This window comes from Rhinolophus sinicus, linkage group LG14 (assembly GCF_036562045.2).
Source record: "Rhinolophus sinicus isolate RSC01 linkage group LG14, ASM3656204v1, whole genome shotgun sequence".
Classification (NCBI taxonomy): Eukaryota; Metazoa; Chordata; class Mammalia; order Chiroptera; family Rhinolophidae; genus Rhinolophus; species Rhinolophus sinicus.
In genome coordinates, this window is record NC_133763.1 from 31,561,973 (window position 1) to 31,587,087 (window position 25,115).

At 38.5% G+C, this 25,115-nt stretch overlaps 1 protein-coding gene across 3 annotated transcripts in view; it reads right to left on the bottom strand.

The window, feature by feature from the left end:
- Window positions 1–452: 452 nt before the first annotated feature.
- MRS2 (magnesium transporter MRS2) overlaps window positions 453–25,115 on the bottom strand; it is a 42,051-nt gene continuing 17,388 nt past the window's right edge. The window contains exons 6-12 of one of the 3 annotated variants that reach the window (XM_074319115.1): window positions 23,624–23,754; window positions 23,060–23,176; window positions 18,557–18,709; window positions 18,188–18,305; window positions 6,673–6,810; window positions 3,822–3,935; window positions 453–3,041 (exon numbers count right to left, since the gene is read on the bottom strand). In XM_074319115.1, coding sequence (XP_074175216.1) covers window positions 2,931–3,041; window positions 3,822–3,935; window positions 6,673–6,810; window positions 18,188–18,305; window positions 18,557–18,709; window positions 23,060–23,176; window positions 23,624–23,754 — 882 coding nt within the window. In that variant the 3' untranslated portion in view covers window positions 453–2,930. Of the gene's footprint in view, window positions 3,042–3,821; window positions 3,936–6,672; window positions 6,811–8,251; window positions 8,680–18,187; window positions 18,306–18,556; window positions 18,710–23,059; window positions 23,177–23,623; window positions 23,755–25,115 lie in introns of those variants that run through there. The other 2 variants (XM_019716818.2, XM_074319116.1) reach the window with 2 other exon arrangements.

The following is a 25,115-nucleotide window of genomic DNA, read 5'->3' on the forward strand; positions in this document are numbered from 1 at the left end:
TCTTTTATCCTGCCATTACTATATAAAATGGCTGTTACCATATTTCGCTAAATGAGAGGGCCTTATTTAAACGTGATCGTTATTTACCTGAGGATTAATTGTTCTCAATAATTGAACATACCAGCCAGCGAACAGCAGGTGGGGAAGGCTAAAATTTATAAAGCTGGAAGCAAGTTTTTCATATAGTACAGTTAACCATATTAACCTTATATTAAAAAATAATGTAAGTTGTACTCCTACTGTTAAAAGTTAACCTACGAGTATATGACAAATATGTAAAAACCTGGCATACAGAAAAAAACGAACACATGACAGTCTATATTATCCCAATAGATTGTTTTTCACTCCATTAAGTATTAACTCTAGTTCTACGCACTGATTCTGAAATGCTTAACAAAAATGGAAATCCCTTGTAGAGTTTTACTCTCTAACACAAATCAGAATTTATACAATTTAACTCGAAATTACCTTTATTTCAAGATATCAGAACACATTCATATTTGCAATTTTTGTCTTTCTATTATCTATGTGACAATTTTCTTCAAAGCTAAAAGATCAGAATTGTTCGATGCCTCTGTATAACAGACCTAACAGACTAAATATGATTTGAAATGAGTTTGGGAATAAACTTAGGTCTCCTGAGTTCCCTGTTCCATGCACCGTCTGTTAGATCACCTCCAAAGGTATTACTAAAGTAAAGTAAATCCCAAGTTTAATATTACAATTCCAAAAACCAAAGCTGTGTACAGCTCTTGGAATAACTCACCAAAATAAATAGCTTTTTAGTGATGTTTAGTGGTTATCAGTCTGTTTATCAAGAATAAACCAAGTGTTAATAGCATCCTAAAATGACATCTGCTCTGCCATATTTTCTTAGACACCTTCCAAAGACAAAGACAGTCTGTTAAGAGTCCTTGCACTTGTACATGGTAAGCAGTGGGTATGACTGCTTGCTTACTTATGTAACTGAGTGCTTGGTATTCTATCACCTTATGTTCCAAGAACAGTTTATGTGCTCAGTCTATTTTAATTTAAAATTTAAAACTGCTGAACTTTGTATTTTTTTGGCACAGGCTGTTATATTATTTAAGAGAACCTTAATATGAGATGCATCCTGCTATCACCAAAACAGAGGTAGCTAACATTTAAAATCATACTTGATTTAACCACCTTTGAGAATTTTATAAACTATCAGTAAATCCCCTTTATCAGACTTCTGAGGTAGTTACATTTAATTTCCCTTTTATTGATGAGACAGGACTCATCAAAAAAACAACAAAAAATTATTTCACCCAAGCACACAAACTAACACAAGATGGAAAAAAAGACCAAAACTCTATCCTATGCCCAATCTTAGTCAAATCAAATTTTGCTCTCTGGGTTCCAATTCTTTGTCACATGTAAGTAGTATTTATTACCTGATAATGCCAAAAATAGCAACAGAGTGCTCTGAGGTGTGCCAAGGAAGAGTGCCTTGTGAAATCTAAGTATTATCAAACAGATGTACAATGCCAGAGTGCTGTATAGTCACATGCCAACAACTACACCATAAAGCGTGCTCCTGACCACGGTGAGTTGCCACATGGGCCACTTAGTGCTCTAAGAAAAGCCCAGTCTGTGCTGTGCCATCTTTCCTCTAATGGCTTCTCATAATCACACATGAAAGTGGGGAAAACTTCACTTGTAACTTCATCTGTTGTCCTTCAAATCAGCTAGTAGAATAGCATTTTTATTCCTCTCACCAAACCACTTGGTAAATGGACCCCTGAACTTCCTCATATGACATCATATTATGATATCAGGTGCCCCACCACATCACCAGGGTATGTGTATTTATGCTTTTATCACGACTACATTTGTAGTGCAAGGGCTGCTCTGGGCCCTCTGGAATCTTCCATGAATGCTACTTTTAGAGGCAAGTATAACTGTAATGTCCTATTGCATAACTGCCTTTTTCCTCCAGAAACTATTAAAAAAGATAGTTCAGATGTGAAGGAGGATAGCAGCTTTTAGTCTTGCACATATCAGCTATTTGGTTGTGAAACCAAGGGATCACAGAACTAGAGTTTATGACCCTCCTGTTTAAGGAAGCCTATCTGCCAGCCTCTGAGGAGCGGGCATACAGAGTATAACTGAGCTACACACATTTTCCTGTCTGGGGTTGGAGTGACACAATTATCTAATCTAAAAATCCGGGAATAACCAAAGAAGCTATAAAACAGTAACAGAATGGAAATACTTTCTTTCAACTCTACTTCCTAAAGCTTTAATTATAGCCAAGCAAAGAAAAACTAGTTTCAGGGGTCAAGAAAGTGAAGTCTTGATTAATTGGAATCTATCTAAAGCTGATGTTAAATGATCATTTCCTTCTTTTTATCCAGCCTCTATACAAAGGGGGCAAATATAAGAAAATAAGGCCATGTCAAAAAATGATTTAAAGCACAAACTTCCAGAGTTTGTTTTAAGGCTAATATATATTTTGCTAGCTTTTCAGTCACCTGAGTAAGGAAATTCTCAAGAACGTGATTCTCTGTCCTAGAAACTATAGCTACCTGATCTCATAACTGGGTTTGTCAAGCTTCCAGGCTTCGTTCGACATGAAATTGCACTTTTCTTCAATTTGTATAAGATAACATCTTTACAGTAATCTATTCTTGTGTTAATAACTCCATGCTCATATGTCTATAAAAACAGCTGTTTAAGTTAGTAGGAAATAGAAGTTTGGCTTTTTACAAAGCAAGCACTTTAGTTCTTAGAATTCTGAAACTGTAATTAAGTTCTAGTATTATACTGCCATATTTTTATCATCAGACAATATAAGTATCAGTGATTTTTTTTTTCAAGTCTCTGACTCTATAAAAGAAAATAATGAACAGTATCAGAAGTTTCCTGTGATACCATAAAAAAATTCAGTTTTCACCAAGTTGTTACTAACGGTTTGTTAGGACACCCCTGCTTGATCCAAGTCCATCCAGCCTGAAGTTGTGTTTCATTTCTATTCTTCTATCTGCCTGAAGGGTCTTTTTAGGTAAAGAGGCCATCTAAATAAAGCAGGAAGAGAAAATAATTTTAGTTTGTGTCCTTCTTAAAAGAAAAGTCACTAGTAAAATGATATATTATGTAATTACTAACTGAGGGAAAGACTGCAAAGCCACATGTCAGAATTTTAAGTACTTATTCCAGTGGTGTAAACTACAAGTAGAAAGATAAGAAAATAAGGTAAACTATATCTTTTCTTAATGAGAACACTGTAAATGTTTTTTACATTTTAATTTTGGTTATGATAAAAATTGCACCAGAATTACTAACATCTGTCTAGATGTATAATCCTTGTCACAGTGTTCCACACAAAATAATTATTTCTAACTTATTTAGTATTCCAGGCACTGGGCTAACAAGTATTTTACAGATCTTACTTAACTCTCCCGTTAACACCACCGTGTTTCCCCAAAAGCAAGACCTAGCCGGACAAACAGCTCTAATGCGTCTTTTGGACCAAACATTAACCTAAGACCAGTCTTATATTATGTTAGATAAGACCTGTTCTTATATTATAGTAAAATAAGACTGGGCTTTATATTAATGTTTGCTCCAAAAGACACATTAGAGCTGACTATCCGGTTAGGTCTTACTTTCAGGAAAACACGGTAAGCAGGTAGTACTGACTTAACTGACAGATAGGAAAACTGACGGAGGTTTAGAAAAATTAAATAAGTTACGCAGGGTCACAAAGCCTGCAATGACTTAAGCTCAGAGTGTATGACTTTAGAGCCCATGGTTGTGACCACTCTAACTACTGCTGTGACCCCGACCCTTCATACCATAGGAGGCAAAGGAGCTTCTAGCTGTCGTCCAAGGAAAGACAGCAAACGCCTCCAGATTAGGCCACTTCCCATAAACATAATACCCGTAATCAGCCAAAACACTCTATGGTCCTAAAAGAGAACAAAGTTAATTTTAATCACAAAAGGCTAGGTTCTTACCAATAAAATTTCCTGAACTATTATTGCCACAGAGTTTAAAAGGAGCCTTTTATTATTCCTACAGCTCTTTCCTATAGAGAAGAACTAAGAACAAGTATCTCGATAGCACACAAAGACCAAGAATCAGAAAAGAAACATGACTTTAAAAGGTTGAAATATTTTTTAATCATCTATAAGCCAAATAATTGTTTTTACTTTGCGTTTCCATCCAGCCTTTGTTTACATGCACACAAATTTAATAGTTGTATAGGACATACAACTTAATTTTTTGCTTACAGCAAGAGTCCCCAAACTGAGCTGACGTACCCTGGGCATCACAGTGACATCTGTGGAATGCCATGAGAACTGCTGCTCTTAAGTTCTAACCGTTTAACTGCATAAAAAAACCATTAGGTAACATAAACTGTATATGATAGAAGAAACTTTGGTCTAGAGATGCTGTGAAAAGATTACTAAGACACTAAAAGCATCATGGACCAATCAAGTTTGGTATACATCTCACAGTATACATCTTCCCTCACTGTCATTTTCAAAATTATATTTCTACAGTATATTTTAAGGGCATGTATTAATGTACAGAATCACAGAATTTATATTTAATCTCCCACAGGAAAGGAATCCTATCTACAGCTATGCCATTAGTTGGTTATCAAACATGGCTTGGTTAGCTCCAAGTGACTAGGCTCTCACTTGCTAAAGGTGGTCTGTGACACAAATGATCAGTTACCAGATGGAAATTCTTGTCACATAGTAAGTAGAAATCTGCCTTCTTTTAACATGAAGTTAGATGTTATACATATTAGGAAGACAAGTGCTAACATGAGGTAACTGTTTTTGAACACACTTCCAGTTATCCAGAAAGAGGGCCCTAATGCAGTAAGTGAAAATTCTGTTTAAATGAGATGTAGCTGTGATAAACTTGAAAGGTAAGCAAGTTTAAACTAAGCTCAAAATTCCATGTCTCGTTAAAATGCACAGCACAGTGTGGGTGTGAGACCTCTAGGAAATTCAGGGAGAGGACAGTGTCTGAGAGTTAGAAATTTAACGCTCTTTCTGCCTTGGGTGTGCCCTGCAATACTGAGTATTTAAGTACCTACTTTTCAAACACTGGTGCTCTTCATCTTCTCCACCATTTAGTCTATTTATGCACTTAGAAATCGGATTCCTAGAGTATCTTGATGTGCCAAAGGCTAAAAAAAGCTCTGAAAACTGATGGGGACATGTCGAAAGTACTCAGAACCAAGTATAAAAGGGACAATTTGAGCTTGAAAATAAATAACACTAATAAGGCCAGATTAATAAGGACTCATTTACTAAAATAAGGCCCCATGAGTCCATACTGATATAAATGAATGAATAATGGGTAGGAAAGGAAATGCTCTACTTTACAACTACTAAATACAGGAGTGATGGAATTAGAAAATCACTGTTTGGTAACCAATATAGTAATACTTGATTCAGGCATGAATTGTTTTTTGGATCAATTAGGGGATTCTAAACATAGAGGATAAAAATTTGATGAATAACAGGATTTTTACATAGTCTTCCAGTATCTCCCTACAAGATACTTAATTCCATAGGGAAAACACGGGTAATTTTACAGGAGAGAAAGTTGGCAGACACCACCTTAACGATTGAAGTTAATGTCACCAGTAAGGGAATACACTCTCATCATGAGTCTCCTGATGGGATTCAATGTAAAGAACACACTGACATACCAGATGTGACTAGAACCAGAACCAGCATGACCAGAACCTAGTATAGAAGAAAGAGCATCAAGGTTAAATAACTGAACTGTAGTCTTTGTGAATGTCAAGGCCATGAAAGAAAGACAGAAACACTGGTCCCGATTAAATGACAACTACATGCAACACATAAGCCAAGATTGTCTGAGATAAACAGCACTCCTGAGACGAGGCACAATCTGAACAAGGGTCTAGAGACTAGAAAACAGTATTGTTTGAATGTTAATTTCTTGATTTTGACAACTGTACTGTGGATATGTAAGAGAACGTCCAAGTTTCTAGGAAATATATACTGAAATATCTACAGGTAAAGGGGCATCACATTTGTTGCTTATTCTCAAAAGATTTAGGGAAAAAGCATGTATATATACTGATAGAATGATAGGGCAAATGTGATAAATGTTGGTGTCTTAAGAATCTGGGCGAAAGCTGTATCGTGAAGACTTCTTTGACTCTTCTTGGAATAGTCTGAATTTATCTTAAAAAGAGAAGGTCCAAGATGGCAGATTAAGTAAATGCTATACCTACTGCATCCTAGGATCACATCAAAATCACAAATAAATTATAGAACAATCAATCAGAAGACTAGCTGAATAAAAACCCTGTAACTCAAGATATAAAGAGGCCACATCGAGACAGGTAGGAGGGCACAGATGCGCAAACCCAGCCAGGGCACAGGGCTGACCCCAAACCCACAGACAGTGGCTGAACACGGGGAAGGACACCTCAGAGGCAGAGGTTGCCCTAGAAGAAGGAGGGGCCCACACCAGGCTCACTAGCCCAGGGGTCCTGTATCAGAAAGAGAACTTCCCACAACATCTGGCAGTGAAAATCAGCGAGGACACTAATCTGTCTGCCTGTCCTGGTGAGACAGAAGGTGGCTGGAAACCCAGCTGCCCTCTTATAGAGCCCACACACAGACCCACTCGCTTGCAAACACTCACCTGGTCTCTGCTAGAGAGGCGGCAGCTCGAGAGGCCCAGGGATGTGTCGGGAAAGACTGAATAGTGTGGCTTCAGAGGCAAGAGTTGGAAGGACAGAAGCCATTCTTGTCCTCGTGGAGGGCCTGACACACACGTAGCCTACAGGAGGATGCCATCTTTTCAGTGTTGAGCCCTCCCCCAAATGGCCAAGTCTGGGACCGCACTGGTCGGGGGAATCCACATGTGTGCACCACTAGGGTGACGCCCTGGGTCCCTGCCCTCCTGCACAGCTGGTGCTACATCACCCGCGACACTCTTGACTGCTGGACTGCTGGCCCTGCCCCACAGGCTGCGCAAGCCTTTTTGCAATGGTAGACAGATATGGTGGTCAAGGAAACATTTGCTCGTGGGCAGTGACCCAAGACCTGCACTGCGGTGTCTCTTGAGTAGCTCTCAGGAAACTGCGAGTTTGAGGCGGGCAGTGGTTGGCCACGGGATTCTCAGGGCATTTTTGCGGGGAGGTTGCGGGCCTGCCACTGGTAGCCAAGACTGCAATTGACTTTGTAGAAACCGTGAACCATACCCCTTAGCTCCCTGGAACCTTCCCCCGCCCACCTAGAGCTGCATTGCCAGGGGCACTCTCAGTGCCTGGGTGGACAGCCCGCTCCACAAGCAGTGGAAGCCTTTTACAGCAGTAGATGGCCCGTGACAACCTGGGAAGCTTTTGGTGGTGGATAGTCACGCAAAACCTGTGCCACAGCTGCTCTTTGGCAGCTCTCAGGGATTTGCGAGCCTGAGGTGAGCTGTGGCTGGCTGAGGTGACATCAGGGCGCCAGACACTGGTGTAAGAACTGAATCTGCATTAATTTTCTAAAAACCAAGGACCATGTCTCATAACTCCCTGAAACTCTGTCCTACTAGTACTGTACTGTGAGGGACATTCAACACTGGGTCAACCGGCCTATCACGAGTACCTAAAGGTGGCTGTTTCAACAGCTGAGCCTTATGGGCAGCTGGCAGATGGCCCTGGGCCTTTTGCTAAGCTGTCCCAATACTGGTGGCAGCTGGCCACAATTCACAGCGAGGCCACCCCCACAAACATCTAGGTCCAGCACAAGCAGCAGCCAACCACGTATGGCTTTGTGGCTCCTACAAGGTAGCGGTGGGCAGGTAACAGGTGAGGCTGAAATTGGCCTGCATGGGAGCCCCACCCAAGAGACACCAGAAACAACACACCCAGAGGCTGCTTCGGACCACAGCAGAGCACAACTTGGTTAGCCCCACAAGAGGCCCACCTAAAGGGGGGCGGGGGTCTCAACAGGCACAAGAGCCTGCAGAGGTGAAGCCTCCTATGAGGGGTCAGCCCCCACACAAGTTCATACACGGTGGGCATAGCCAGTCATCACAGCCAGCCAGCCTGGGAGTCAATCCCAACAACTGACATGCCAGAAGTCATCAAAAATAGAGCAGAACACACACAAGACACTCAAGGGACACTCCTGGAACACACACACAGGAGATTAGGGAGACTGTACCATTGGACCATATAAGACTCATACTACAAGCGCTGACAATTAAGTTCGCGAACTCATCCTAGAAAAAGTGCTACACACCTCGCTGCTGAATATCACTGAGGTCATCTTCGAAGTACTTCCCTTGGGAAACTATGCACTGATGCTAGTGCCTAGTCCACCCTTCAAAGCAATTTTGGAACTCTTTTTCTGGAATGGCCATCAGAGTTGTCGTCATATGACCCTTGATGTCCTGAATGTCATAAAAATGTCTTCCTTTCAATATTTCCTTTATTTTCAGGTAAAGAAAGAAGTCATTGGGAACCAGATCAGGAGACTAGGGTGGGTGTTCCAATATTTGCTTACTGGCTAAAAACCCTCACAGACAGTGCCGTGTGAGCTGGTGCATTGTCATGATGTAAGAGCCATGAATTGTTGGTGAAAAGTTCGGGTCGTCTAACTTTTTCACGCAGCCTTTTCAGCACTTCCAAATAGTAAACTTGGTTAACTGTCTGTCCTGTTGGTACAAATTCATAATGAATAATCCCTCTGATATCAAAAAAGGTTAGCAACATCATTTGACTTTTGATTTGAACTGATGGAACTTTAATATACCCATGTTGCATCACCAGTGATAACACGGCCCAAAACATCGTCTTGCCTCTCCAAAAGGTCTTGGCAAACTTCGACTCTGCTTTGCTTTTGTTCATCAGTGAGCTCCTTTAGGACCATTTTTGCACACACCTTTCTCATGCCAAGATGTTCAGTTAAGATTTTTCTAACTGTTTCTCTATCAATGTTTACTTGGTCTGCTATCCTTCTCACAGTCAGCTGACGATTTTTGACGCACAATTCGATGAATTTTTGCAATGTTTTCATCAGTTCTGCTTGTTACTGGCTGCCCTGACCTCTCTTCATCAGTGACATGTTCTCTCCCCTCACGAAAATGTTTAATCCATTTGTACACTGCTGTTCTCTTCATGGCATTATCCCTATAAACATGGACTAACATGTCCTTGACTTCACTTCCATTCTTGCCAAGTTTAACAAGAAATTTAATGTTTGTTTGTTGCTCTCATTCAAGCTCAGACATTCTTGCGACAGAAAAACACGCGACAACAATAATGAACACCACTCAGCAAGACACCGCCACACGTCAACATGAACACAGTGTGAGACACTGATACACGGAGGTTAGGAAACTTTACCAAGCTGTTTGTACTGCTGCCAATGTAAGCGCAGTGGCAAGATCGTGAACTGTCACACCTTGTATATAAGGCCACCCAGCAAAGACTTAAAAACACAGGAGATCTACCTAATACATAGAAGCAAACACAGAGAGGCAGCCACAATCAGAAAACTAAGAAATATGCCCCAAATAAAAAAAACAGGAGAAACCTCCACAAATAAAACTAAATGAAATGGAGGCTACCAACCTATCAGAGACACAGTTTAAAACACTAGTTATAAGAATGCTTAAGGAACTTAGTGAGAATTTCAACAAAGACATAGCCAACATAAAGAAGGACATAGAGACCATGAAAAAGAACCAGTCAGAAATAAAGAATACAATAACTGAAATGAAGAATACACTAGAAGGAATCAACAGATTAAATAAAGCAGAGGATCAAATCAGCAATTTAGAAGGCAAGGTGAGAGAAAACACCCAATTGGAACAACAACAACAAAAAGAACAAAAACCAATGACGACAGTTTAAGGGAACTGTGGGACAATACCAAGTGTCACAACACTTGCATCATAGAAGTACTACAAGAAGAGAGGGAGCAAGGGATCGAGAACCTATTTGAACAAATAATGACTGAAAACTTCCCTAACCTGGCAAAGGAAAATATACATACAAGCCAGGAAGTGCAGAGTCCCAAACAAGATGAACCCAAACAGGCCAACACCACAACATATCATAATTAAAATGGCAAAGGTTAAAGTCAAAGAGAGAATGCTAAACGCAAGAGAAAAACAACTAGTTACTTACAAGGGAGCTCCCATAAGACTGTCAGCTGATTTCTCAACAGAAACTTGGCAAGCCAGAAGGGAGCAGCAGGAACTATTCAAAGTCACGAACAAGAGCCTAAAACCAAGGCTACTTTACCCAGCAAGGTTATCACTTAAAATTGAAGGAGAGATAGTGAGCTTCTCAGTCAAGAAAAACTAAAGGAACTCATTACCACCAAGCCAGTATTACAAGAAATGTTAAAAAGGACTTCTTAAAGTGTAAGAAAGGACAAAACAAACGAAGATCAATACTATGAATAAAATGGCAATAACTATGTACCTATCAATAATCATTTTAAATGTAAATGGATTAAATGCTCCAATCAAGAGATACAGGATAGCTGAATAAGAAAACAAGACCCATGCATATTCTGTCTACAAGAGACCCGCCACAGATTGAAAGACACACACAGACTGAAAGTAAAGGGATGAAAAAAGGTATTTCACCCAAATGGAAAAGAGAAAAAAGGCGGGGGAGTAATACTTATAGTGGAGACTACAATAAGAAACGAAGACTACAATTGAGAAAAAGAAGGACATTACATAATAATAAAGGGATCAGTCCAACAAGAAGACATAATTCTAATAAACATCTATGCACCCAACACAGGAGCACCTAAATATACAAAGCAAATATTGACCAACATAAAGACAGAGTTCAACAGTAATATTAACACAATCACAGTAGGGAACTTTAACACCCCAGACACCAATCGACAAACCTCCCAGACAGAAAATTAACACAGAAACAATGGCCTTAAATGACACACTGGACCGGATGGATTTAATTGATATTTTTGGAGTATTTCACCACAAAGCAGCAGAATACACATTCTTTTGAAGTGCACACGGAACATTTTCCAATACAGATAACATATTAGGCCATAAAACAAGTCTCAATAAATTTAAGAAGATTGAAATCATGTGTCTTCTCTGACCACAGTGCTATGAAACTAGAAATCAATTACAAGAAAAAAATCTGAAAAACACACAAACACATGGAGACTAAATAACATGCTACTAAATAATGAATGGGTGAACAATGAGATCAGGGAAAATATCAAATCAAGATACCTTGAGACAATAAAAAAACCCACAATGATCCAAAATGTATGGGACACAGTGAAAGCAGTCCTAAGAGGGAAATTCATAGTAATGCAGGCTTGCCTAAAGAAACAAGAAGAATCTCAAATCAACAGTCACTAATCAACTGTCTATCTTTACACCTAAGGGAACTGGAAAAAGAACAGCAAACAAAGCCCAAAATGAGTACAAGGAAGGAAATAATAAAGATCAGAGCGGAAAGAAACAAAATAGGGACTAAAAAAAACAATATGAAAGATCAATGAAACCAAGGGCTGGTTTTTTTAAAAGTGACAAATGCGGGCAGCTGTGTGGCTTAGGCAGTTGGAACGCCGGTTCGAGTCCCACATGGGCCAGTAAGCTGTGCCCTCTGGAGCTAAGATGGTGAAAAATGGCTCGATCTGGAGCTGGGCAGCTGTGAGTGGCTGACGGCCAGCGAGAGCTGCTGTGGGGTGCTGTGTGCTGCTGTGAGTGGCTGGCAGCCAGTGTGAGTGGCCGGCAGCCAACTGCCTCAGCCAGGTACAGCACAATGCTCATAATACCAAAATGGGCCAGGGAGCTGTGTCCTCAACAACTAGACTGAGAACAACGACTTGAATCAGAGTTGTTATGGGGGAGGGAGGTGGGGTGACGGGGAAAACAAAATGACAAATCTTTAACCAGACTCATCAAGAAAAAAAGAGAGGACCTAAATAAAATCAAAAAGAAAGAGAAGTGAAAACTGACACTACAGAAATACAAAAATTTAAAGAAAATACTACGAGCAACTAAATGCCAAAAATTGGACAATATGGAAGAAATAAATTCCTAGAGGTATACAGTCTTTCAAGGCTGACTCAAGAAAAAACAAAATCTGAACAGACCGATTATTACCAATGAAAGCAAATCAGTAATCAACAAGCTCCCAATAAACAAAGTCCTGGACCAGATGACTTCACAGGTGGATTTCACCAAACATTAAAAGAAGAATTAGTCTCCTCAAACTATTCCAAAAAATCCAAGAGGAGGGAAAGTTCCCAAGCTCATGTTATGACGCAACTATTACCCTGATTCCAAAACCAGACGAAGACATTACAAAAAATAAAACTATAGGTCAATATCCCTAATGAACATAGATGCAAAAATCCTCAACAAAATATTAGCAAACCAAATTCAGCAATACATTAAAAATTTCATACAACACGATCAAGTGGGATTCATTCCAGGTATGCAAGGTTGATTCAATTAGTGTGATACACCACATAAGCAAAATAAAAAATAAAAATCATATGGTCATTATCAATAAGTGCAGAAAAAGCATTTGACAAAATCCAGCATCCATTTATGATAAAAAGTCTTAGCAAAGTGAGACTAGAGGAAACATATCTCAACATAATAAAGGCCATATATGACAAACCGACAGCTAACATCATACTCAATGGGGAAAAGCTAAAAGCATTCTCCTTAAGATCAGGAACAACAGAAGGATGCCCTTTTATTCCACATAGTACTGGGAGTTCTAGCCACAGCAATCAGACAAGAAAAAGAAATAAGATATCCAAATGGGAAAGAAGTAAAATTGTCATTATTTGCAGATGATGTGTATTGAGAACCCCAATGATTCCACCAAGAAACTATTAGAACTGATAAATGAATTCAGTAAAGCAGCAGGATACAAAATTAATATTCAGAAATCAGTTGTGTTTTTATACACCAATAATGAACTAGCAGAAAGAGAAATTAAAAAAAAATTCCATTTACAATTGCATTAAAAAAAAGAAAGAAAAACACCACTTAGGAATAAATTTAACCAAGGAAGTTAACTAAGAAAATTATAAGACATTCGAGAGAGAAATTAAAGAAGATACAAATAAATGGAAACATACACCAAGCTCATGGATAGGAATAATTAATATAGTTAAAATACCCATACCACCCAAAACAATCTGTAGATTCAATGCAATCCCTATCAAAATACCAATGGCATTTTTCATAGAACTAGAACAAACAATCCTAAAATTTATATGGTATCACAAAAGACCCTGAATAGCCACAGCAATCTTGAGAAATAAGAACAAACCTAGAGGTATCATGCTACCTGATATCAAATTATACTACAATCCTATAGTAATCAAAATAGCATGGTATTGGCATAAAAACAGACACATAGATCAATGGACCATAACAGAGTGCCCAGAAATAAATCCATGCCTATATGGTCATTTAATCTATGACAAAGGAAGCAAGAATTTATACTGGGGTAAAGACAGTGTATTTAATGCTGGGAAAACTGGCCAAATACATGCAAAAAATGTGAAACTGGACCACCTTCTTACACCATATAGAAGAATAAACTCAAAATGGATTACAGACTTAAATGTAAGACCCGAAACCATAAACCTCCTAGAAGAAAATATAGGAAGTAAACTCTTAGACATCACCCTTAGTAACATTTTTAGTGGTATGTACTCAGGCAAGAGAAACAAAAGAAAAAATAAACAAATGGGTCTACATCAAACTAAAGTTTTTTCACAGCCAAGGAAACCACCAACAATACAAAAAGACATCCTACTGAATGGGAGAAGATATTTGCCAATGACACATCTGATAAGGGGTTAATATCCAAAACTTGTAAAAAACTCACACAACACCAAAAAAACAAATAATCCAATTAACAAATGGGCAGAATACCTGAATAGACATTTTTCAAAAGAGAACATATAGTTGGCCAATAGACATATGGAAAGATGTGCAACGTCACTCATCATCAGAGAAATGCAAATAAAAACCACGATGAGATACCACCTCACTTGCACCAGAATGGCTAACACTAATTCAAAAAATATATGCACCCCTATGTTTATTGCAGTGCTAATCAGAAAACAAGTACTAGCGAGGATGTGGAGAAAAGGGAACCTCTGTGAACTTTTGGTGAGATTACAACTGCTACAGCCACTGTGGAAAACAGTATGGAGGTTCCTCAAAATTTAAAAATAGAACTACCTTATAACCCAGCAATTCCACTGCTGGGTATTTATCCAAAGAAATCCAAAACACTAATTCAAAAAATACATGCACCCCTATGTTTATTGCAGTGTTATTCACAATAGCCAAAATATGGAAACCAAAATACCCATCAATAAACGACTGGATAAAGAAACTGCAGTAAATTTATAAATGGAGCATTACTCTGCCATAAAAAAGAATGAAATCTTACATTTGCAATAACATGTATGGACATAGAAGATATTATACTAAGTGAAATAAGTCAGACGGAGAAAGGCAAATACCATATGATCCCACTTGTATGTGGTATCTAAAGAACAGACTAAATGAATCAGAAATAGACTCATAGATACAGAGAAGAAACTGATGGTTGCTAGAAGCGAGGGGCATTGGGGGATAGATAAGAAATGTGAAGGGATTAGAAAGTACAAACTGGTATTCACAAAATAGTCACAGGGATATAAAATACAGTATGGGGAATATAGTCAATAATGCTGTAAAGACTACGTAGGGTGTCAGATGGGTATTGGACTTAGATCGGGGGGATTATATAAATGCCTAACCACTGTGCTGTATACCTGAAATTAATATAAAATACTACTAAATGTCAACTACAATTATACACACACACACACACACACACATATATATACACACATTATACACACACACACTGGGTGTGCCAAAAAATGTATATAAGTGGACACTTTGGGCAACGTTGCTCAAGCAGTAGTTCACTGTAATCAGAAGTGTCTGGACACCTGATGGTAACCATTTTGAGCACGTCCTGTAATTGCAGACGTCAAATGTGACTTGTATTCATCTTTTGTTATTGGTGTATATCGAATATTTTAATTTTAATAGTTTTCCTTTCTAAAGATGTGCATACATTTTTTTGGCACCCTCCGTGTATTTATGTGTACACACACACACACAGTCACGGGATGTAAAGTACAGTATAGGAAATATAGTCATGGTATTGTAATAGCTACTGTGTTTCCCCGAAAATAAGACCTAGTCAGACAATCACCTTATTTTACTGTAAGACCTGATCTTATATTAATTTTTGCTCCAAAAGACACATTAGAGCTGATTGTCCGGCTAGGTCTTATTTTTGGGGAAACACAATACGTACGAGGTCAGATGAGTAGTAAACTTGGGGTTATCACTTTGTGTGGGGGCGTAAATGTCTACTTATTATGTTGTTTTGTACACCTGAAACTAATAAAAAAAAAACAAACCACAAAAATATTTAAAAAAATAAAAAGTAAAAAAGAATGTTTTTCCTATCCTAGATTCACCATTGTAAATATTAACTATATATGAGCAGATTCTTTGACATTCATGGATTTAATAAACGTGATTCAGCTATTCTTCCAGAAACCATGAGCTGTGTAATTTGTAATTTGGACAATGCACTGATCTGAATCTTGTTCTGTGGAAACCAATCACCCAGTTACTACTAAGCAGGCCTAGCTCACTACCCACCACTCATATCTCATTATAACTAGGTTGCTCTGTATTTAGGATTGCATATCCTAAAACTAGAAAGGAATTTGTAAATTTTTTTTTTTTTTTTTTTGTAAATAGGCATTAAATGAGAGAAAATATTAGAAAAAGTATAAAATGGAGTTACCTTGTAGAGTATATGTACATAAATATGGTTGTTAACCAAAATGATTTGGGAGAAAGACAGGAACTTGTACAGAGTTCTGTAGTCACAAATTGGGGAATTTGCATATGGGGAATTTGCATAGGTCTGGAAGTGCCTTCTGAGAACATCAAGGGTCAGTTTATGTTGCACAAGATATTTTGGTTACTTCTGAACTTTCTTTTTTTTTTTTTTTTAAGATTTTTATTGGGGAAGGGGAACAGGACTTTATTGGGGAACAGTGTGTACTTCCAGGACTTTTTCCAAATCAAGTTGTTGTCCTTTCAATCTTAGTTGTGGAGGGCGCAGCTCAGCTCCAGGTCCAGTTGCCGTTTGCTGGTTGCAGGGGGCGCAGCCCACCATCCCTTGCGGGAGTCGAACCGGCAACCTTGTAGTTGAGAGGACGCGCTCCAACCAACTGAGCAATCCGGGAGGCAGCTTAGCTCAAGGTGCTGTGTTCAATCTTAGTTGCAGGGGGCAGAGCCCACCATCCCTTGCGGGACTCGAGGAGTTGAACTGGCAACCTTGTGGTTGAGAGCCCACTGGCCCATGTGGGAATCGAACCAGCAGCCTTCAGAGTTAGGAGCACAGAGTTCCAACCACCTGAGCCACCAGGCCAGCCCTGAACTTTCTAATAGTCTAGATTTGGGCTAAAAAAACCTCCAACAGATTCCTATCACACTTGAAAAGAAATCCAAATCCCTACCATGCTTTACCAAATCACCATGATCCAATACCAGTTGTCTGTCCTTCTGACTTCACTCCCTACCTCACACCACCTGACTTGCCCCCTTTTAACCACTGTGCCTTCTTGTGGGTCCTTGAACAAGCTCAGCTCATTCCTGCCTCAGACTTCACATGTGTGGTTCCCTATGCTTACAATACTCCCCCAACCTCTTCCCACTTTCTCTTTTCATTCAGGTCCCTCCTCTAGTGTCACCTTCTCAGAAAGACCTTTCTTGATAACCCTATCTCTAAAATGCTCCTCATCTCACCACCTCCTAACATTCCCCATCCCTTTATCTGGCTTTATTTTTCTTTACAGTACTTCTCACCTAACATACTGTTTATTCTCTCTCTCTTCCACTTTAATGTAACGTCCATAGTGCAGGGAATCACAGTTTATCCCTAGAGCTGAAAGCAGTGTATAGTATACAACAGTACCTAAAAAGCATGTTCGTAAGATGAATAAATGAACATATTAACTTATTTTTCTTTTACATCTTATAAGGAACATTAAAAATGAATAATACAGACTTTGCCTCAGGGAGCTTATGATCTTTTGCAGACTTTGAACAGCAATTGCAAATTTGAAGAACATGGCAAATGGGAAGCGTGGAATTATTTGAGCACATATAATGAGTGGAGTTAATTTTATTTGGCTGAGTTGAGGGTTCAATCAGTGAAAATTCTCCTTGGAAGTGACACATAAGTTGAGACCTGAGAGATAAGTTAACTGGGCAAATAAAGGTGGGAGCCAAGCAGAGATGTGTGGGGGTAGCATGAAGGAGAAGAAATACTGATGAAATAACCGACCCTGAGGGTAAGGTGGCTAGAGACAGAATAGAGAGATGGGCACAGCAGACTGGGCAAAGCCCTACAGGTCAAGGAGTTTGCATTTTTATCTTATGGGCAATCAAGAGCTACTGAATAGTTTTAGGCAGAAGAGTGACCATCCGATTTGCTTCTTTTAAAAATCAATTTTGAAAAGCAAACAGTGGTCCTGAGAGATGATGTGGCTTGGACTAGGGTGGCAGCCACAGAGACAGAGAACAGACCTATTAGATTAATCAGAATCCAGAGCCAGAGCCTGCTGACTGCAGATTCAGATTCATTTCTATATACCTGACAGTAAGAGATGTGCTGAAAATACAAGGCAACAATGACATGAAAAGCTCTGGCAATTCAGTGTCATGTTAATATGGAAAGGCAGAGGAGAAAAGTGGAAAGTGCAAGTCTTTGGGTTCAAATCCCGCCTCCATTATTTTCTAGTTCTGTGCCCTTGGGCAAATAACTTAAGTTTTCTGAGCTTCACTTTTCTCATCACAGTGTAACAATGTTTTGTCAAACTCTCCCTAGGTATAGTTATTCTTTGGGAAACATAAGGTAACCAACGTATATTTCTATCTGTGTTAGTACGGGGTCTACCAATACTGCTTGAGTTTTAAATGAATTAGAGTATTTTATTTCACTTGGGGAGTATACATGTAAAGACTTTTTAAAATTCATTTTAATTGATCTTCAAAATATTAGAAAAAAACCCTCTAAATTATTGAAATAATACATTCTCACCTCTTCAAGGGAAGATTCCAAATTCATTCCAAAAGCAACTCCCATTAGTCCAAACAGTGAGAGAGAGAAGGTTCCCATGGTCAACTGTAGGTTCAACCTCATCATCACATTGCGGTGGCTGGAGAGAACACCTAGTTAGATCAAAGGGCCAACGATACACAGCAAATCCACTAAATAATCTACTGAACACAACATGGATTAAATCTGTACCTTAAAACGAAAAAAAGACATACTTCCACGTAGTAGTTATAGATAATAATGATGGTGTAAGTTCTTCCAAAATGACAGTTACTTAAAAGCTTTATTACTTTATAATAACTATTTTATAAAGAAAACACTTACTGATTGTTTCATACAATGCTTTCTTACCTGTCCAGATTGATGAATATAATACTTTGTGAATCGTCGATTAGCACCCTAAGTTCCCGCGCGGCATTGGAAAGATCCTCAGCTAATCGGTAGTAGTTTTCCAGAAGCAACTCCATCTCTTCCGCATGGTCAATTCCAGTGCTGCTCTTTTCACTTCAATTATAAGAGTTAACGTAATTAACATGTTTTGGATATGTGCATCATACATTTAGTACCAAAAAACTTCCTGAAGTATTACATAATATTCAGCTACTAATGAAAACACTAGCCTTTGTCTTCTAGTGACTGAGGCAAATCTGCAAGTGGCTTTGTCACGGATCCTAAACACTGTACAGGCCACTCAAGGGCATAGGCCCCATCCCTATGCACAGTTAGCATCACTGTGTCCTACAGACCCAATTCAAGAGTTGTCTGTGCAAATACACACTACTATTTATAGGAAAATCCAGGTGTATGAATGCTGATGAATCAGTGCATATTAGTACAAATCAGGTAAAACAAAACCAAAACTAAAAATGAACATAAAGAGCATTTCTTTCTGCAATCTATAGATTCAAGACAACCCCCATCAAAATACCAACTGCATTTTCCATAGAACTAGAACAAATCCTAAAATTCATATGAAACTACAAAAGACCCCAAATAACCATAGTAATCTTGAAAAAGAAGAACAAAGTTGGATGTATCACATGACCTGGTATCAAACTATCCTATAAGGCTATAGTAATCAAAATAGCATGATACTGGCATAAAACAGATACATAGCTCAATGGGACAAAAAGAGCCCAGAAATGAATCCACACCTATAAGGAAGCAAGAATATACAATGGGGTAAAGACAGTCTATTAAATAAACAGTGCTGGGAAAACTAGACAGACATATGCAAAAAATGAAACTGGACCACCTTATTACACCATATACAAGAATAAACTCAAAATGGGTTAAAGACTTAAATGTAAGACCCAAAACCATAAAACTTCTATAAGAAAACATAGGCAGTAAACTCTCTGACATTCTTCTTAATATTTTTTTCTGATCCATCTCCAAAGGCAAGGGAAATAAAAGAAAAAATAAACAAATGGGGCCACATCAAACTAAAAAGTTTTTGCACAGCAAAAGAAATCGTCAACAAAATGAAACACAACCTACTGAACAGGAGAAGATACTTGCCAATGATACATCTGATAAGGGGTTAATACCCAAAATTTAAAAAGAACTCATACAAAGACCCAGAAACGGAGAAAGCAGAGCGGAGGTCACACTATGGGGAAGACAGTTGGCATTCAAGGATGTGTTCACAGAATTCTCTCAGGAGTGGGAATGCCTGGACCCTGCTCAGAGGGCCTTGTTCTGGGATGTGATGTTGGAGAACTACAGGAACGTGCTCTCCCTGGGTAGCTCTCCTCCACATGATCAAGAAATTACAACCAACAACAACCAGTAATACAGGAGAAGTATTCTAAACAGTGAGTGATGTTTGGAAATCCTGAAAGACATATGAAAGAATTTAGGACAAAGACAGGTTCAAAGACTCATTCAATCACATCCCAGCAAGTGGCTGAGTTAGGATTTGCATCCATGTTGTCTGGCTGCAAAGACAAGCCTCTTAATAATGGTGCTACACTATCAACGCGGATTCTCTTCTTCAACTATTCAACATCTGTACTTAATTTTAGGAGTATCTCTTGTCATTTTAAAATGGGTTATCTGCATAGAAAATTGTGGTTATGGTAACCTTCTGTTATGTGTATACTGTTACTGCCTAGGCTAATATTAGCAATGAATATTTAATTAAGATAGAGACACACTGCGTACCACATAATCCTATAGGAAAGATTATTCAAGGTGAAGGTGGATTGATGGAGTCAAGAATGGTTTACTATTAGGATGGCTAAGGAAGACACATTTCCCTTTAGCCTGTAACAAGAGTAAAGTGATACCAACTACTGAGACAACTGCACAATGTGGTGGCTAGCTGAGCTATAGAACCGAAACATGAGTAAGAGATCAAACTTTTCAGGGTAGAAAATAAACTATTCTTAATTAAAGATCACATAATTATGTTTATTAATGGAGGGCTACTAAGGGAAACTATTAGAAATATGTAATAATTATTCAATACACTCAAAACACACATGTAACATTGAACTAAAAGCTATGGAAATACGCTCTTTAAATTGATACAGTAGATTTGTAGGCTAGGATTGAAACTGAATTTCAAAAATATAAATTAATTGAGATATAAAATACTAAAATAAAAACAACTCATGCCAAAAAAAGCAAACAATCCAATGAAAAACTGGGCAGAGGACCTGAACAGACATTTCTCCAAAGAGAACATACAGATGGCCAATGGACATATGGAAAGATGCTCAAGGTCACTAATCATCAGAGAAATGCAAATTAAAACCACAATGACATATCAGCTCAAACCTGTCAGAATGGCTATCATCAATAAATCAACAAACAACAAGTGTTGTTGAGGATGTGGAGAAATGGAAATCCTCGTGCACTGTTGGTGGGATTGCAGATTGGTGCAGCCACTACAGAACACAGTTAGGAGGTTCCTCAGAAAATTAAAAATAGGACTACCTTATGATCCAGCTATTCCACTTCTGGACATTTATTCAAAGAAAATAAAACAGTAATTCGAAAAGCTATGTGCACCACTATGTTCAATGCAGCATTATCTACAATAGCCAAGATATGAAACAATCCAAGTGCTCATCAATAGACGACTGGTTAAAGAAGAAGTGGTACATATATACTTGGCCATAAAAAATAAAATCTTACCACTCGCAACAACATGGATAGATCTAGAGGGTATTATGCTAAGTAAAGTAAGACAGACAAAGACAAATACCATGTGATCTTTCATTTATATGTGGAATCTAAAGAAAATAAACAAACAAAACAGAAAAACACTCGTAGATACACAGAACAAACTAATGGTTGCCAAATGGGATGGGGGTTGGGGGACTGGGTGACAAAGGTGAAGGGACTAAGGAGCACAAATTGGTAGTTACAAAATAGCCATGGGGATGTAAAGCACAGCACAGGAAATACAGTAAAAAATATTGTTAATAACTATGCATGGTGGCAGATGGGTACTAGACTTAATCAGGGGAATCAGTTCGTAAATTATATGAATGTCTAACCACTATGCTATATACCTGAAACTAATACAGTATTAAATGTCAACTGTATTTGAAAATTTTCAAAAAAAAGAACATTTCCTTTCCAAGGTAAATACATGTCATTTTCATATATGAAGAAAATGTTTATGAATGATGTCAATACATAGTTATTTTGCCCCCTTTACCTATACAACTGCCCTAGGCAAGGGAGGAGAAGTGGGAATGAAGTACCTAGTAAGATAATTCTATTGTAAAGCCTATTAGAGGCAGACTGGCCTAATAAGCGAAGCAAACAAAAATTACAAGTGTGTTCAAATTTCTGTTACTATATCTTTCTGCTAGAATAGCCCTTTTTATCTTAATGTTTCCTTATTAGAATACAGATTAATTTCTCAAAATGCTTAAAAATCTGTACAGACTGTGAAAATTACAAGTGTCTATTAATTTCTGATATTGGTCTACAAAGAACAAAAATGAAATATTCTGAGTACCTAAAAAGTAAACAGCTGTGCCCAAATAGAGAAAATGATTTCTAAATTTGTAAGAGATAAAGGTTTATAAGACGAGCATTTTAATATTACACTAAACTTAGAGAATATATGCCAATGTCTTACTCATCTTCCTTCACCCCGTGCTTTCCCTCCCTTGTGTGAATCTTTTTCTCTCTTTCACTGCACCCACTAGGTAAGTTATTTGGGCACGTGTGGGCCATTTTCAGTGGTCAGTCTTTTGTTTTAAATTTTACTGGGTAACAGTGTGTTTTTTTCTAGGACCCATCAGCTCCAAGTCAAGTTGTTGTCCTTCAATCTTGTTGTGGAGGGCGCAGCTCAGCTCCAAGTCCAGTCGCCATTTTTAATCTAGTTGCAGGAGGTGCTGCCCACCATCCCATGCAGGAATTGAACCGGCAACCTTGTTGTTAAGAGCATGCGCTCTAACCAACTGAGCCATCCGGCCGTCCACTGGCAGCTCAGCAAGCGCTCAGCTCCAAGTCATTGTCCTTCAATCTAGTTATGGAGGGTGCAGCTCATTGGCCCATGTGGGAATTGAACTGGCAACCCTGTTAAGAGCATGCACTCTAACCAACTGAGCTAACCGGCCGCCTGGTGGTGAGTCTCTTGAAGATAAAGGTGATGGTGTGTTTATCTTTATATTCATCACAGCCTAGCACAGTGCTGTATACACAGTATGCAGGCAATATGTTTATTACACTGAATTAGATGCAATACAACACAGGCAATAGTACAACTGAGGATGAAAAATGCCTATATTTGCTATTCCAGAAAAATGTTATGTTCTCTATAAAAAAATCATCCTAAGACAAAAGACTGATCCTAAGAGAGTAATAACAAAACATGACTGTACTTACAAGATGTGTGGGTCACTCCATTTAGTTAGACAGAGTTCCTCTAACAACTCTTCTTCATCCAAGATCTCCAAAATTGACTCTTTGAAAATTTTGATATCTGTTTCAAACTCTGAGAGACTGTAAGAGTATTGTACAGAAATGATCAATAACATAAACTTATAAAAACTTATCACTGTAAGAATAGTGCCTTCTTAGGGTATCTTATTAAGTAGATACATTCATGGTAAACATTGACTTATAAAAAAGTATTTTGATCTTTACCATGCAGATTAAGAATCAATTTCCAAACCAAAGCTACATTATAGAGCTGGACACAGCATTTCACATAAAATAGCTTTTCAGTAAACATTACTCTGTGTGCCCGTTTTAGCTCAATTTCCACTGAGGCTACTTTCCTACTTTGAAAGCACTCAGGTTAAGTCATTACCATTAGCAAGACTAGCTGGCATGTTAAAAACAGGTAATAATCACACTAATTTTGTATCTAAATTTACGCTAAACATTTCACTGTTGAAACTACTAAAAGAAATGTAAGATACTTGTGTCTAAATCACCAATGTTTACCTTTTGCCATTCTGTAGTAAGATGTGCAGTTTGCTTCTGTCTACAGAAGTGTGTCTGGGATCCACTAAAGCTTCCAATGTGTCAAGGATCAGGGGCTGCAAAATGCTCAGTTTTCCCTGAAGGGTGTTGATCTAGATAACAACATGACCTTTCATAAGAATTAAAACAACCTTTTTAGAATACTCAGGGTCAGGGAATCCTGATTATATACAGAAACCTAGAATAGTTAGGATGGTTGGTACCATTCCGGAACGTGGTCACTGCTGGAAGGCCTATTGCAGATGATTCAGAAACTCCATCTCCTGAGTTAAAAGGTAACCACGCATTATGTTGCTTCTAGGTTCTCATTTGATTTCTGGGAATTAAAACTTACAAGTGTTCCCCCTACAAATACTTGTTAGGAAAGGAATGGGGGACTGATTAAAATAAAATCTGCCACTTCATGGTTAAAACACAAACTTTGCATTTGGTAAACGATACCTATGCTCTATATAACAGAATACAGTTCAAAATTCCTATGAACAAAACTCTTTGAAAATTGAAACATAACTGGGACTTTAAAAACAAATCACTGTAAAAAGCATGTCTTATTATTCAGGTCAATGTAGGCACGGATGACATTTAGCAGGTGTGCACTGATATAGCTGTACCAGTTAAAATATTGAAATACTGCCATACCAGTTGGTAAACAGCATAAGAGTAACTGAATGAAGCAGTAAAATGAATGAGATAAATTCCAGCATGTACTCTTCATCTGAGCATGAGTCCTGTGAGGGCGCACTCAGCCTGTGCAGCCTGTCACTGATCATCATTTGTACCTTTTCTTTCCCTCTCCTGATTTTTCCCTGCGTAGTAACTGTGCTCCGACTAGTCGCCATCTCACTGGCTGGTACTATGATGCTACTGCCTAAGTAACCCGAGCAGGGAATGCAGCCATCTCCTACTGCCTCGGTAGAGCAAGGCAGACAAAAAAGAAGGCTATCAGGTTCACCCAATCCCCATCTGCTTCACGTCCCAAGTCCCCTCTACCCTCGTCCTCTTCCCACTCGGCTTAGCACGCTTCTAGCGTCAACTGCTTGCATGCAGCCCATTCCTGAATAGTACTATCTTGACTAATAGAGGGAAGAAAAGATAATGACAGATTTGCAGGGGCCAGGAAAGAAGTGACAAGCCTTGTTCAGGGCCTGACAGGATCCTGACACCCAGTGACTATCAATTGAATGGAGGAGTCATTAGAAGTGCACATGGTTCTTATGTCAAAATAGGTCTCAAAAAGAAACCATGATTTCACTGCTTCAAACAAAGGATTATACAAACAAAGAATGATTTGGAAAGTATCAGAATGATTTGATGAATGATTTGTGCTATAATATTTACCATGCGTAAGCACCTTTACAACATACATACAATTTAACGTAGAGAACAAAATGAAATATATTAAAACCTTCTTGACAGGTTCATTTATATCATATTTAGATGAATATTTTGAATT